This window comes from Triticum urartu, chromosome 3A (genome assembly GCF_056163025.1).
Source record: "Triticum urartu cultivar PI428250 chromosome 3A, HENAU_Tu73, whole genome shotgun sequence".
Lineage (NCBI taxonomy): Eukaryota > Viridiplantae > Streptophyta > Magnoliopsida > Poales > Poaceae > Triticum > Triticum urartu.
In genome coordinates, this window is record NC_141875.1 from 393,268,154 (window position 1) to 393,282,625 (window position 14,472).

The following is a 14,472-nucleotide window of genomic DNA, read 5'->3' on the forward strand; positions in this document are numbered from 1 at the left end:
CTAAAATGTTTTCAACTCCATGAAGCATGAGATTCCTGTGAGAGTTCGGTAAGGGAGTTCACGGGCGGAGGCCCGTGGTGGGTCTGACGCACACACGGTCGCTCATCCAGATCTCGTCACATGAGAATGCAGCGGGCACTCTTTGGTTTGTCACGGGAAAGCTACAGATATCTACCCATTGGTACGTACCGTTCACCAGCTTTTGTCTCGCACTCGTTAGAATTCCCCGCACCATGGTTATATTTCTTCTTTGGCGAGAAACACAAGGTGACATGACACGCCGGAGTAGGTTGGTTCCTTCACAGAGCGAACGTAAGTACGTACGTACATGCGCCATCTTCTTTTGATTTCTTCGACCTCAAGGAAAGGAAAGGAAAGGAAAGAAGGGCAATACAGCACAGGTCGATGAACCCCAAAGCCGCTACCATCTTTACACGAGTGCGCCCCTGCTTTTCTTTCACTTATAATCAGTGGGAGTTGTAAAGCAGAGGAGGAGGAGAGGATAATGCCTAGCCAAGGAAGGGAGCCCAACCTAGCAAGGTATTCCTGACCGAACAACTTGGTCACAGAAAATAATGGTACTCCTTACTTCACAAGTGTAGACTAGTCTCATTTCATGCATCTGGCCTTTGTTTTTTCCATTCACAGAAGAAATTTTCATCTATTTTGGCGTTTTAATTCGGCAGACAAGCTGATCCGGGTACAGCTCACCAAAATCCAACCAAGAAAAAGGAAAGAAAACGAGCTGTCTGGTGGTACTACTAAATTCCAGTGCTACTCCAGGCACAGACACCCGGCCGAAAGAAACCAACAAGCGTGTGCCGGGCCAGGAAGGAAGAGAGGCACTTCACCAACCAAGAGAAATCTCCTCGCCTCAAGACTCGAGTTGTTGGCTGGCCTCGGCCACTTCGATCTCTCCACCTCTCGAGTAGGGTAGGAGTACCAGTGGTGGCGGGGCCGAATGGTGGTCTCCGTGAGCGCGGGCGGTGGGGTGGCGGACGGGTTGCCGACTCTGGGTTCGGCCTCCTCTGCCCGTTCTTGGCCCGCTTGATGATGCCCAGGTGAGCATGGTTGATAAGATAACATGTCTGTAGTTTGAGGCTGTGTGGTCTATATGCGTGCTGGTGGTGTTCGTGAGAGTGCAGGCGAGTTGCTTGTGTGTTTGCCTACCAAGTCTCACATCGATAGGATGCGTCCTGTGTCACTCACAGGGTGCTCCCATGGAAGACACCGGAGCTATTTGCCCCAGATTTAGTCAGTGTTAATGTGTTCAGGGTGTTTGTTCGAGGTAGATTAACCAAGTTAATAGTTTCTTGGTTCTCTTGGATGAATGTCGCTCATAATTGAACCCAAACTGCTAGTCTTTATCATCCTCTATCTATAAACTGGACTTCCCCATCTCTGCTTCCAGTCTGTTTCCTATGAAATTTGGGTCGCCTCTTCTTTCTTGATCATGATATCTAGAGTTTTTGTGTATTCTTTTGATTTGTCAATGTATCGTCAGTACTCTAGGAAACATCACGTACTCAAGGTTGCTTCATAAAATGAGTATGATATGTTTGAGCTTTGGGGCTAATTGATAGAGAGGGATAGAGAGATATGGTGGAATCGATGTTTATTGCTTGAGCCTCGTGGGCATATATATAGGAGTACATGATCTACTTGGAGTACAAGACAAGCCAGAATACTTCCTAGTCTATCCTATGTTTCCAATCTAATCACGATACTCAACACTAATGTTAATGGACCCGAGTATCCAGCGAACGCCAGATTTTTAGGCATGGCAAATCGAAAGTTTTCCATGGCAAGTTATGTTTGCAGAGGATGGTAAGTTTAGTTGGCGAGCATGGCAAATCCGCCTCACTTCATTTTTTCCCAGGAAATTGCCGTGCTTGCAAACTAAATTTGCCATCCTCGCGCCAATATAAATTGCCATGAAAAACTTCGATTTGCCATATCTATAAATCCGACATCAGATTTTTAGTATTTGCGATGTTAATTGCACCCAGAGACCAATCAATTGCTTTAACGGTTGTTTGTTTTATACCTTACGAATAAATTGATCGTTTGAACTTCCTGAATTCTGTAGATAATCTTCTTTTAACATTCTTATCAATGTTGAATTAGGTTTTTATGTTGCTGGTCTGGTCTATGAGCTGCAAGTGACTGTCCAGTTGTCGGTCAGGTAAACAATCTGTAACTCGGTGTTTAATTCTCGTAAAATGCTATAATCATTGAAGGCAGGGATCTCTGCATGATCTTGTGCCATTTTGTTACATTTTAGTGAAGAGATTATGTTAGTACTGTATTCAATTTTTTTCTGGAGTGCCATCAGCACTTCTTGGTTTCTAGTAAAGCCATTGTTGTGTGATTTACTTGAATAACCTTTATGTAACTAGCCATTTAATTCTCTTTTTGGTAACCTTGGTAATGGCTTTATGTGTTGTTACCAATTTGTTATTCAATCTCTTTATTTGTTTATACTTTGTCTAAAAATATAACCGCAATCCTATTATTTCTGAAGATGTGCAGCAAGGATGACCTAATGCTGAAGTATGTCCTGGTTGCAGGAAAATCAAAATGTCAACAAGTGAAAACTTACGGGTGGAGTTATTGTCCAGGACCCCGCCTTTTGGTTTGAGACTATGGGTTGTGCTTGGCATAAGCATTTGGGCTGCAATTCTGTTTGTCCTAGGCCTCATATGCTTCCTGTTGGTATACTGGAGGAGACGAGGGAATCATCATGATATTGCTGAGCCTGAAATCCCAGATGTAACCAAAGAGATTGCAGTAGATGAAGTTGGTAGCCGAGCTTTCGTGGAGAACATCAGTGCCCCAGAAAGTCACATCTTTCCAGTGAAGGAGAGAGATCCAGAGAAAGAATCGGGAAAAATGTTCGCTCACTTGATTACGAGCAAATCAAGTGATGATCATAATTTGATTGAGTGCAGCTCGCACCAATATGATAGGGCCCAGGAGTTATACTCTGGTGATGAAGGCAGTTCAGCATATGATAAGAGGGAGTACTCTCAGTGTGCCACCATGTCCATGTCTCCTCGAGCTGGTCTCCCAGAGTTCTCTCACCTGGGTTTGGGTCATTGGTATACTCTCAGAGAGTTGGAGCATTCAACAAATGGGTTCTCTAATGAGTATATCATTGGAGAGGGCGGATATGGGGTTGTTTATCATGGCCGTCTTATAAATGGAACTGATGTTGCAATCAAAAAACTTTTTAATAACCTGTAAGAGACATTAACGTTGGTTCTTACCATAAAGAATGACTTCTTATAGACCACAAAATTACATGCCGTGAGTAATATATTATTGACTTCTCTGAAATCTTCGTATGGTTTTCCAGGGGCCAGGCAGAGAAAGAGTTCAGGGTTGAAGTTGAGGCCATTGGTCATGTTAGGCATAAGAATCTGGTGCGACTTCTGGGTTACTGTGTCGAGGGAAGCAACAGGTGAATCTTTGTTTACACACTCTGTTAACCAGACTTTTTATTTTCTCTTCCATTCACCAATATTCGTCAAGCTGTAGTCCCATATATTTGTCTTTCACGGATCATTACATTACTATATATTTTCATGTTTATTCTTTTATTCCCATCACATCTCTTGAATTTATTTTTTAAGTTCTTTAGTTAAAAGTTGTAGATAGCAATTTGTATGATTGCAAGGCATGCTTTCAATGTTTATGTACAATGCACTAATTACCAAAATCTTGATACAGTTTAGCTAGCAGACTTTGTCATCTCAAATCTACTGAGGAAAATTGCATATAATCGGATACCGACACTAGCTCCACATAGAATATGTAACATTGTTGTCTATCTCAAAATCAACAAAAGTTTTCAGTTGTTATCTTAGTGTGCTCGCTGCTTATTATGTTGTTCAGTTCTTAAATGTTGAATATGAGTATCAAGGCATCATTTAGAATCATTTTACGAATTAGTAACTAGCAAGAGGTTTATGATAAGCATTCATCCACTTTATATGCAGTTCAGGTACCAATGCAGTTTCAAGAAACATGTGTAATATTATCATCTTTAGTTTGTCATTTGCCTAAAAATATATTTGAAGTTTATGTATATGCTTGATTTATGCAGTCTGAATCATGTCTTGCTAATATTAAGTCGAGCCTAGGTGACAAGATACTGCTTCGTTCATAATTGATCTTACATGACCAATATTTGCTCACAACAGTTGCCTGCCAGTCATGTCCTTATGTTATTATGGATTGAGTATTGGTATATCGTACAGTAGATAGCTTCCTATCTCCTTAGGGCATCTACAATGGTGTTATCTTGGCAGTACCATGTAGATTGTATGATGAACGAGGAAAAAAGGAGTTTGCCTTCTCTTAGCTAAGAAATTAGCTAAGAGATGATCTCTTAGCAAGAAATAGAAGACATTTGTCACCATTATACGAGATGTCTTGTCTCGATCACACATTTCCTTATTTGATTTTAATCATCCAATAATCTGAGGAGCATTGCTAGTGACAACACTAAGAGATAATCCATTGTACAATATGTTCTTTTACTTATCTAGATGGTGTGGAATGAATAAGAAAAGACTGTCTTGGTGCACTAGCACCAACCCGCCCATCAGAGGTCGACTCAGGTGAGGCGCAATTATTTCACGGAGTGACTGGTTGATCCATTTTTTTCCTCCTTAGGTATTAAGTCTGTTTTCTTAAGCCAATACAAGTATAATCTTTTAAAGCTTATATAAATGCATATAAACACATGCAAGTCTATTTGCTTGATTGGTGTATATAGTACTCCCTCCGTCCCAAAATATAAGAGCGTTTTGTATACTAGTGTAGTGTCAAAAACGTTCTTATATTATGGGACAGAGGTAGTACTTTTGTGTAACAATACTATTTGCAGCCACTACAACAATTAAGTAACTCTTCTTGCAGGATGCTTGTCTACGAATACATCAGCAACGGCAACTTAGAACAGTGGTTGCATGGTGCGATGCGTCAACAAGGTGTTCTTACCTGGGAAGCCCGCATAAAAATTACCCTTGGCATTGCTAAAGCGTAAGTGATGTCCTATTCTTGAATTTGGTTTCTTTCTTCTATATTGGGCCCTCTTTCAACAAATCATTCTGCTTGGCAGACTGGCTTATTTGCATGAAGGCATAGAGCCAAAAGTTATTCACCGTGATATCAAATCAAGTAATATCCTTGTTGACGAAGAATTCAATGGAAAACTTTCTGACTTTGGATTATCTAAGCTCTTGGGTGAAGGGAAGAGCCATATAACTACTCGAGTTATGGGGACTTTTGGGTAAGCTCTTATTGTCATGCTGTCATTTTTTCCCTACTGAGTTGCAGAAACATTGATATCCAGTGAACCCATTTCCCCGAGTTGAATTATCCATTAGGAATTGATAAGGTAACAATCTATTAACTCGGTTGCATTGTTTTCAGCTACGTAGCCCCTGAATACGTAAATACTGGACTGCTAAATGAAAAGAGCGACGTGTACAGTTTTGGGGTACTACTCTTGGAAGCGGTGACTGGAAGGGATCCTGTTAACTACAGCCGGCCTGCCAATGAGGTGAGCACGCACAGAACCCTGTAGCGACCATGCATGCCTCTTTCCAAATCTTGTGGTTTTTAATTGGGGAAAGATGTGCTGACATGGATACCCTGCAGGTGCATATGGTGGAGTGGCTTAAACAGATGGTTGGCAGCAGGAAAGCAGAGGAGGTGGTTGATCCTGAAATGGACGCTAAACCAACTAAACAGGCTCTCAAGCGTGCTCTCCTAGTCGCGCTCAAGTGTGTAGACCCTGTTGCTGACAGAAGGCCTACTATGGGTCAGGCCGTTCGTATGCTCGAAGCAGAGGACGTGCTATCACGGGAGGTTTGTACTGAGTAGTACTGTCTCTGCTTTCTTACTATTTGTGTCAAATTGCAGTAGTCTGAACTCTCAAGTCTGTGATGTCACTGAAGGAACGGAGGAAGAGCCGGCTGGCGCATGTCGATGGTGGAGACACCTGACCTGGGTTACCAGTCCAAGTCAAGGTCGCGTGTGTTGAAATCGCTTGCGGTAAGAAAGATCATCTGCGACGTAAAATGTAAATAAAGGTTTCGCTGGCAAAAAGAGAAGATCAAATAAGCCTTCTGCTTATGATTTTACTGGATGGTAGATTACTATGACGGGAATCCACATTCCACAAGAGTAATTCCTGATCGCGACTCTGAACTTCCAAAAGTCGCTGAAACAGCATATGAATTTTCGAAATGTACAGCAAGTAGGCTGATAGTACTGGGTAGTGAGAACTTATTTGCCAGTACATTTGTATTTACTATTTTTTTAGTTGACCAAGTCACTTAGAGCAACTCCAACGCGTTGACCCATTTTCTTCATATGTGTCCGTTTTGATCAAAACGGACACAAAAGTCGGCCCAACGCGCCAACCTAAACGGACGAGCGTTCGCTTTTCGTTCGCCCGACGACCCATTCCTGCCCCAAATTTGGGCCTCATTTGCGTCGGCGTGGGCACGAAGCGGACGCGCGCCTACTCCTTCCCCCTGGCCCGCCAATGGGTGGCACAATGACCATCATTTCCCTCCACTTTCTCAAAACACTACCGCCCGCATGCGCTCCCGACCGCTCGCCGTGGACGATGCGGCGACCCTCGGTGCCGCTGTCGGCCTCGCGTCCCTCGCCTTGTCCGGCCTCACTTCTGTCGCCTCCACCAAAGGCAGGCCCCGTGCACCCCGCAAGATTGCGGCACCGTCCAAGAAGAAGCAGCTGACGCCCGAGGAGCGGGTCGTGCAGTCGGCCAAGAGGAAGGGCCGGAAGCACGCGCAGGACACAAAGTTCGAAGCAGCGGTCGTCGCCCGCCCTCTACGCCGCTGCACAATAGGAGGAAAGCAATGCCCGAGTCGCCGCAGCAACGAGGGAGGCCCTGCTCTATCTAGGGTTAAACTTTGGCCAGCACGGGCTCGTCGTCATTTCTTCGGATGGTGCTGCTAGAGTCGCCGCACGCGTCTGCCACACAGGTGATTCCTGGCTTCCATGTCTATCCGCAAGCCTTCCTCTTCTCCGGGGAATGCTCGCCGGAGGTGAGCATGGTGGCGCCGTTCACTCCCGCAGCCGCGCCCATGGTCATCGACCTCAACGCCACGACAGTGGCCGGTGCATCATCCTCCGGAGGGGAGAGGAAACACCCATGGGAGATACCAGCCCACATGCTTCCCAGCGCCCGCAACCTGTTCGACAGAATGCCGGCCGCCGGTGACGATGAAACAACCAACTGTTTCATCATTGAGAACATCATATTCGAAGGCGGTGCGGGGGCCGCTGCCTCCGCTGGTGGTGCCAGCGTGGCTCCCTTCGATCCCGAGGAGACCCAAAGCCAAGACTACCGAGTGCCATTCATGCCCGCCACCTATGATCGAGCTGGCATGGACGACACCTTCATGCAAGATCAGGTCAACATGGGAAGCACCTTCCCGCTCGACCACGAATTCACAGAGGACTACGACCTTGAGGAAGAGGATGAAGTAGACATCGACAGGGAGCCTTTGTTCGAGGATGAGCTCGCCAACCAAGCCGACGCAAACAAGAAGCGCAAAAGCAAGAGGACGAAGGCATACACGCCGTCCGAGGACAAACTCCTTTGTGAGTATTTGAGGGACATTGGGCAAGACCCAAAGGTCGGCGCCAAGCAAAAGGCATCAACCTTTGGCTTTGTGTTCATCGTGAGTACCATGAACGCAAGAAGTTTGCGCCGTACCAAATGGAGAGCAAGCGCGGGTGGGTGTCCCTCTCGAAGTGATGGAGGGTGTCGGTGTCAAAACCGGCGGATCTCGAGTAGGGGGTCCCAAACTGTGCGTCTAAGGCAGATGGTAACAGGAGGCAGGGGACACGATGTTTTACCCAGGTTTGGGCCCTCTTGATGGAGGTAAAACCCTACGTCCTGCTTGATTAATATTGATGATATGGGTAGTACAAGAGTAGATCTACCACAAGATCAGAGAGGCTAAACCCTAGAAGCTAGCCTATGGTATGATTGTATGTTGTCCTACGGACTAAAACCCTCCGGTTTATATAGACACCAGAGGGGGCTAGGGTTACACAAGGTCGGTTACAAAGGAGGAGATATACATATCCGTATTGTCTAGCTTGCCTTCCACGCCAAGTAGAGTCCCATCCGGACACAAGACGAAGTCTTCAATCTTGTATCTTCATAGTCCAACAGTCCGGCCAAAGGATATAGTCCGGCTGTCCGGAGACCCCCTAATCCAGGACTCCCTCAGTAGCCCCCGAACCAGGCTTCAATGACGATGAGTCCGGTGCGCAGTATTGTCTTCGGCATTGCAAGGCGGGTTCCTCTCCAATTTCCAAGTGTTTGTAAGCAGTGTCCGGTCCCATAAATATTCGGACCTCTTGGCTTCTGTGCCCAATAAGGGCTATCTCCCACGCGTCGAATGAATACGAGGCGCCAGGGCGTTTTTACATTCGCCCCCTAGCCAGATAAATAAATTGTCTATTAAAGGGACGTGGATTCTTAGATCCAATCCATACCATCCTCCCCCAGCGAGAATCCATTAGAGCGCATTTCGGAAAAATCCATTCCAACATGGCCGACCTCCGCAGCTCCTCCTCCCGCCCCCGTAGCCCTAAGCCCGGTGATTGGGAGAGGTGTTCAGTCCCGCACAGTCGATTAGTCGAACTGTAGACTAAGGGATTTCTCCCTCCGGCGTATATGGTGCCCGTTCGAGCCGGGCTTGCCACCTACAATGGCGGGGAGCAAGCGGAGAGCTTTCCCTGTCCCTCCATGGGGGAACGGGTTTGCCTTGTTCCTTATTTACTAAGGGGATTCGGATTTCCAATTCATCTGTTTCTCTGCGGGCTCCTGGAGTTCTACGTCCTCCAATTACACAATCTCACCCCTGCCTCCATTCTACATATCACCGGCTATGTTGCTCTCTGCGAGTTGTTCCTGGGTTGCGAGGCTCACTTCGAGCTGTGGAAAAGACTATTTTGCCTCGTCCCTCGCACACAGAGGGAATCACTTTATCAAGTGGGCGGAGCCGAAATATGGCGCATCGCCGATACCGGATACCTATCTGGTACCCCGAAGAAGCCGTCCGAAGACTGGCCTTCAGAATGGTTTTATATGGAGGACATTCCCCTTCCGGACCCTGTTCGGTGGGGTCTTCCTGAGTTCAACAATGCTCCTCTGAAGAAGCGCCGAAGTTGGCGCCCACGGAGCCCCCAGGCGGAAGACAACGGGGAAGTCCTCTATCTGATGAACCGGATCAAAGCACTGGCTCAATCAGGATTGACAATAATCGAAGTTATGTCGATTTTCATAATGCGGGGAGTGCAGCCACTTCAATATCGTGGGCACCCCTTGTGGTGTTATAACGGGGCGGATGACGCCACCCGCTGTGGGTGTAAGGGTCCGGACAATGCTGCCGCTCTAGCAAAATTCTGTCTGAACTGTTCAAGGGTGAGGAAGAGGAGTTCACCCGCATCAAGCCACGGGATGGATTCTCCATGTACAATCCTCCAAGCTGGGTAAGTTATATTTCCTTGCTCCCATTTTTCCCGCATTCTTTGTCGTAAGTATTCACCTTGCCACTTTGCGGCAGGAACTGCGAAAAGCCATAAAGGAGGTCAGCAGCCCTTCTCCACAACCAGAGGACCCTGACCGGGCCCTCGACTCCGGACTTGAAGAAGATTCGGTTATCTCCGTGGAGCTGATAGACCGGCAGTTCTATCAGTTAAGCTGCAACGATGCCATGGTGTCCATTACGGCCGACTATCCCGGACTGCTCCCTGCATCGCAAGTAAGAAAAACCAAAAAAAATCCTAACTCCAAAAACTAGGATCCCCTTTTAAACACTTCACCCACCATATACACATGTCATTTTTTACGGGGAAGGCATTCGAGACGCCCTGCCGAACCCGCAGCAACTCGCCAACTAGAGGCGCCGAGGCCGGGTAGGCCAAAAAGGAAGGCGGTCAGGACGGAGACGCCGGCGCAAAGGTATAAAAAGCCCGCTCCTTGGTTGTCGTCTTTCTCAAAATGTAATGACACCCATGTTTCTTTAATAGAAAAAACGCTCGTCGGAATATGTCCGGCGATGTTGCCGATCACGCCTCCACCAGTCAGGCGCCAGGACCGGACATAGAGGCGGAAGCCGATATGGGGCAGGTGTCGGATAATCCCCCTATAGAGGATGCGGATAGATTATCCGCTACTAACTCAGAAGTGGAAAGCGCCATGAATCATAGGTGCCGCCGGGCCGTACTCTGTGACGCTTGTTTCTCACCAGAGGCATTTGATGCCTTCAATTCTGGAGAGGCGCACCTCTGTGCCGCTCAAGATGGTCTAGCCAGAGCCACGGATCAGTATGTAAATGATGTACGGGTGAGTGAGTCTGGTGATTTATATGTATCAGTAGCCCCTGAGACTTGAAACAGTTAGCAGAACTGGTTTAAGGATCATCTTTATTGTGCAGGTTCATACAGAGAAGAATGCTAGGTTGTCCCAGGAGCTGGAGGAATGCAAGACCCAACTGCGGGCCGCTGTTGCCGCATTGCAGGAACAGAAAAGCCTCCCGCTGGTAACATTTACTTTAAAGAATGATGGTTACCATATAGTGTGCGGCATGGCTGCAGATCTAACAACAGATGTTGCAGATGAATCCGGAGAGAATCCGGAGGTCCAGCATGTTATGCGACAACTAGAGGCTGGCAAACGCGTGCTGACTGAAGTTAGGCGGGAGAAAAACAATCTCCAAGATGCCAATATTAAGCTGAGCGTGGAGCTAAAAGACGTTCGTGGCCAGCTTGCAGACTCCGAGAAGGAGAATAAGCGGCTTCGGCGCGGCATTTTCAGTAAGTGCTTGAACGAATCCTTTTAAAGGAGTTCGGCGAAGAAGTCGACTAACAGCGTTATGTCTGTAGGTATGTTGACGGGTCATCCCGTGGAGGAAATGCCCAGGTCTGCGGGTGATCTTCTGTCCGAGCTGTCACATCTGCACGAACAAGTCCGGCAGGTGATGCAGGGTGTTGCCCAGGCCTTGTGGCCGTCCGTCTCCCTGCCAGAGGGCGCTGCCGAGCTTGCGGAGAAGCTCAAGGGAGCACGGCGGCGCTTCCGATTATGGAAGATATCAGCCTGCCGATAGGGTGCCAGAGAAGCCTGGGCCATGGTGAAGACGCGGTATACCAAGGCAGACCCAAATCACATGGTCGAAGTCGGACCTATGGGGCCCGGCGGAAAAGAGATCCCCGTTAGCTTAGTTTATGGGCAGGTAGAATTAGCCGCAAAGTATTCTCAACAGGATTGTAAACTAGACCGCTTGTTGGATGGTATAGAAGACGAATTTAGTCAGTCTACATGACTATGTAATTAAAGTGACATGTATAATGCCTTCTAGCCAGATTGTAGATCATTTGTCGTCGCGGACCTTTTCGCTTCAACCTCCGGGCCCAATAGTCCGGAGTGTATCCGAATACCCGCTCAGTTATATAAGAACCGGGGTATGCGTGGAGACCAGGCGTAGGGGTCATTAGTGCTTTATCAGACAAGTGCCCAACTAGTTATGTTATATTACATGGGTAGTAAGAAACATCTTCCAGGGAGAATGGTTCCGTTAAGGGTTCCTTTCCCTGGGTAGGAAACGCAGGAAAAACATCTGGGGTAGATATGGACAATAAATAAAAATCATCTTTTGTTCACCGACCGAATATTCCCTTAAGAACGCTAGCTTTCGGCTTCACCCAGTCTGAGGTACACATCCGGTTGACCCGGCAGTAACAATCGCAGAGGTGCTCCCCTTATGCCCTAGCCAAATTAACGGGAACGCAGGGCATAAATACATGAGCCAGGCAACCCAACTTGGCCAAAACTTAAGCCATATCGATGCATATAATGGTGAAAAAAGGTACATGCGAAAGTATAACACATGTGTGGGACATGAGGCCCAGATAAATAATTTAAACTTCTATGAAAGAAGCCCCCAGGTATGAAGAGTGCGGCTAGCGCATCTGTAATGTGCAGGCGAGGCACAAGGTGACCCTTGAAGGCCTAGAGAAATAATAAAAGAAAGAAAGAAAAACAAGACAGATAATGCATATGCGAAAAATGGACAAAGGAAGGGGACTAACTTCGAGTCCGGTGCTAGGCATAGAATCTTCGGAGCCTAGCCGCGTTCCATGGGTTCGGCTCGAGTCGACTAGTCGATGCATCCCGCAGTCGGTACGCTCCACTGGTCAGAACTTGGTCAATAATGAAGGGACCTTCCCATTTGGGCTCGAGCTTGTTCTTTTTCTTATCCGGCAGGCGTAGAACTAGTTCGCCAACGTTATAAGTTTTGGCCCGTACTTCTTTGCTTTGGTATCTGCAAGCTTGTTGCCGATAAAATGCGGAACGGGCTTTGCTACGTCGCGCTCCTCCTCCAAGGTGTCCAGACTGTCCTGCCGATCGAGCTCGGCTTCTCTTTCTTCGTACATGCGCACTCGAGGTGAGTCATGAATTATGTCACAGGGCAAGACTGCCTCTGCGCCGTACACCATAAAGAAGGGTGTATATCCGGTACTATGATTCGGCGTGGTCCGCAGCCCCCAGAGTACGGAGTCGAGCTCCTCTACCCAGTGCATGTTAGACTCTGTTAAGGAACGCACTAATCTGGGTTTAATACCCCTCATTATAAGACCGTTTGCTCGCTCGACTTGACCGTTGGTTTGTGGGTGATAGACTGAGGCATAATCGAGCTTGATGCCCATTTTGCTGCACCAGAGTTTTACCTCGTCGGCCGTGAAGTTCGTGCCATTATCAGTGATGATGCTGTGGGGGACGCCACAATGGTGTACAACCCCGGATATGAAGTCTATCACTAGTCCGGATTCGGCTGTTTTAACAGGTTTGGCCTCTATCCATTTGGTGAATTTATCCACCATGACCAATAAGTATTTTTTCTTGTGGGTTCCCCCTTTAAGGGGTCCAACCATGTCAAGCCCCCAGACCACAAAGGGCCATGTAATGGGAATTTTTCGGAGGGTGGTGGGTGGCATGTGGCTTTGATTTGCAAAGAGCTGGCAACCGGCGCAGCGTTGGACCAAGTCCTGTGCATCTGCCCGGGCCGTTGGCCAATAGAATCCTGTACGGAAGGCCTTGCTTACAAGAGCCCGGGCTGCGGCGTGATGACCGCCGAGTCCGGCGTGAATTTGTGCCAAAAGATTCCGCCCTTCCTCTTCAGCGATGCACCTTTGAAGGACTCCGGTAGTGCTTTTTTTGTACAATTCTCCCTCATGGACCCTGTAGGCCTTGGATCGCCGCACTATGCAGCATGCCTCATTTTGGTCCTCCGGAAGTTCCTGTCTAGTTAGGTAGGCCAGGAATGGTTCTGTCCATGGGGCAATAATGACCATTATTTCATGGGCTGAAGGTGTTATTTCGGTGGCGGAGCCTCCGATTGTGTCAGAGAGTTCGGTATCGGGTATTTTGGCCGGGTCCGGACTGTTGTTACCGGTGTCCCCTTCCCATACTACGGATGGCTTGAACAGCCTTTCCAAAAATATGTTGGGGGGACCGCATCACATTTTGCGCCGATGCGGGCGAGGATATCTGCCGCCTGATTATTTCCCGAGCCACATGGTGAAATTCGAGCCCCTCGAACCGAGCTGACATTTTTAGGACGACGTTTCGATAGGCCGCCATTTTCGGATCCTTGGCGTCAAAGTCTCCATTTATTTGGGATATTGCGAGGTTTGAATCCCCACGCACCTCCAGGCGTTGAATGCCCATGGAGACTGCCATCCGAAGACCATGCAACAGAGCTTCGTATTCGGCTGCATTGTTGGAGTCTGTATACAATATTTGCAATACGTACTGAATGGTATCTCCGGTTGGGGACGTCAGGACGACGCTAGCCCCTAGACCAGCCAGCATTTTAGAACCATCGAAGTGCATGATCCAATTGTAGTATGCGCCGTACTCTTTAGGGAGTTCGGCCTCCGCCCATTCGGCGACGAAGTCGGCCAATACTTGCGACTTAATGGCTCGTCGAGGTTTGTATGTTATGTCGAACGGGAGGAGCTCAATGGCCCATTTGGCAATCCGGCCCGTAGCGTCGCGGTTGTTTATAATATCATTAAGTGGCACTTCCGAGGCTACTGTAATCGAACACTCTTGAAAGTAGTGTCGCAGCTTCCGCGATGCCATGAATACCGCATATGCTATCTTTTGGTAATGCGGGTACCGTGATTTGCATGGAGTGAGGACAGTGGATACATAGTATACCGGCTTCTGAAGAGGGAATTTATGTCCGTCCGCTTCTCGTTCGACAACAAGCACCTCCCTTACAACTTGATGAGTTGTCGCAATGTACAACAGCATTGGTTCGCCGATGTTTGGCGCGGCCAGGATTGGGTTGGTTGCCAAGATGGCCTTTATTTGTTCCAATCCGGCTGTGGCCGCGTCCGTCCACT

General features: G+C 47.8%; 2 protein-coding genes across 2 annotated transcripts; both read left to right on the top strand.

Annotated features, from left to right (window-relative positions):
• The first annotated feature begins 343 nt into the window (after positions 1-343).
• On the top strand, positions 344-6,359 carry LOC125544105 (putative receptor-like protein kinase At2g42960). Its single transcript, XM_048707670.2, has 10 exons — positions 344-578; positions 687-1,061; positions 2,128-2,185; positions 2,571-3,242; positions 3,359-3,463; positions 4,927-5,049; positions 5,129-5,299; positions 5,443-5,572; positions 5,671-5,880; positions 5,970-6,359. Exons 4-10 carry the CDS (start codon positions 2,581-2,583, stop codon positions 6,015-6,017), a joined length of 1,449 nt encoding a protein of 482 aa, XP_048563627.1. The 5' UTR covers positions 344-578; positions 687-1,061; positions 2,128-2,185; positions 2,571-2,580; the 3' UTR covers positions 6,018-6,359.
• A 152-nt stretch (positions 6,360-6,511) lies between these two features.
• Positions 6,512-11,689, top strand: LOC147979813 (uncharacterized). Its single transcript, XM_087547186.1, has 3 exons — positions 6,512-10,604; positions 10,681-10,878; positions 10,948-11,689. Exon 1 carries the CDS (start codon positions 6,987-6,989, stop codon positions 7,923-7,925), a length of 939 nt encoding a protein of 312 aa, XP_087403312.1. The 5' UTR covers positions 6,512-6,986; the 3' UTR covers positions 7,926-10,604; positions 10,681-10,878; positions 10,948-11,689.
• The last annotated feature ends 2,783 nt before the right edge of the window (positions 11,690-14,472 follow it).

Excerpts from the sequence above, each read along its gene's own strand:
- LOC125544105 (XM_048707670.2), top strand. The coding sequence starts at position 2,581 with ATGTCAACAAGTGAAAACTTACGGGTGGAGTTATTGTCCAGGACCCCG. Across the intron at positions 5,050-5,128 it reads ACCCTTGGCATTGCTAAAGC|ACTGGCTTATTTGCATGAAG; the intron begins GTAAGTGATGTC and ends TCTGCTTGGCAG. Across the intron at positions 5,881-5,969 it reads AGGACGTGCTATCACGGGAG|GAACGGAGGAAGAGCCGGCT; the intron begins GTTTGTACTGAG and ends ATGTCACTGAAG.
- LOC147979813 (XM_087547186.1), top strand. The coding sequence starts at position 6,987 with ATGGTGCTGCTAGAGTCGCCGCACGCGTCTGCCACACAGGTGATTCCT.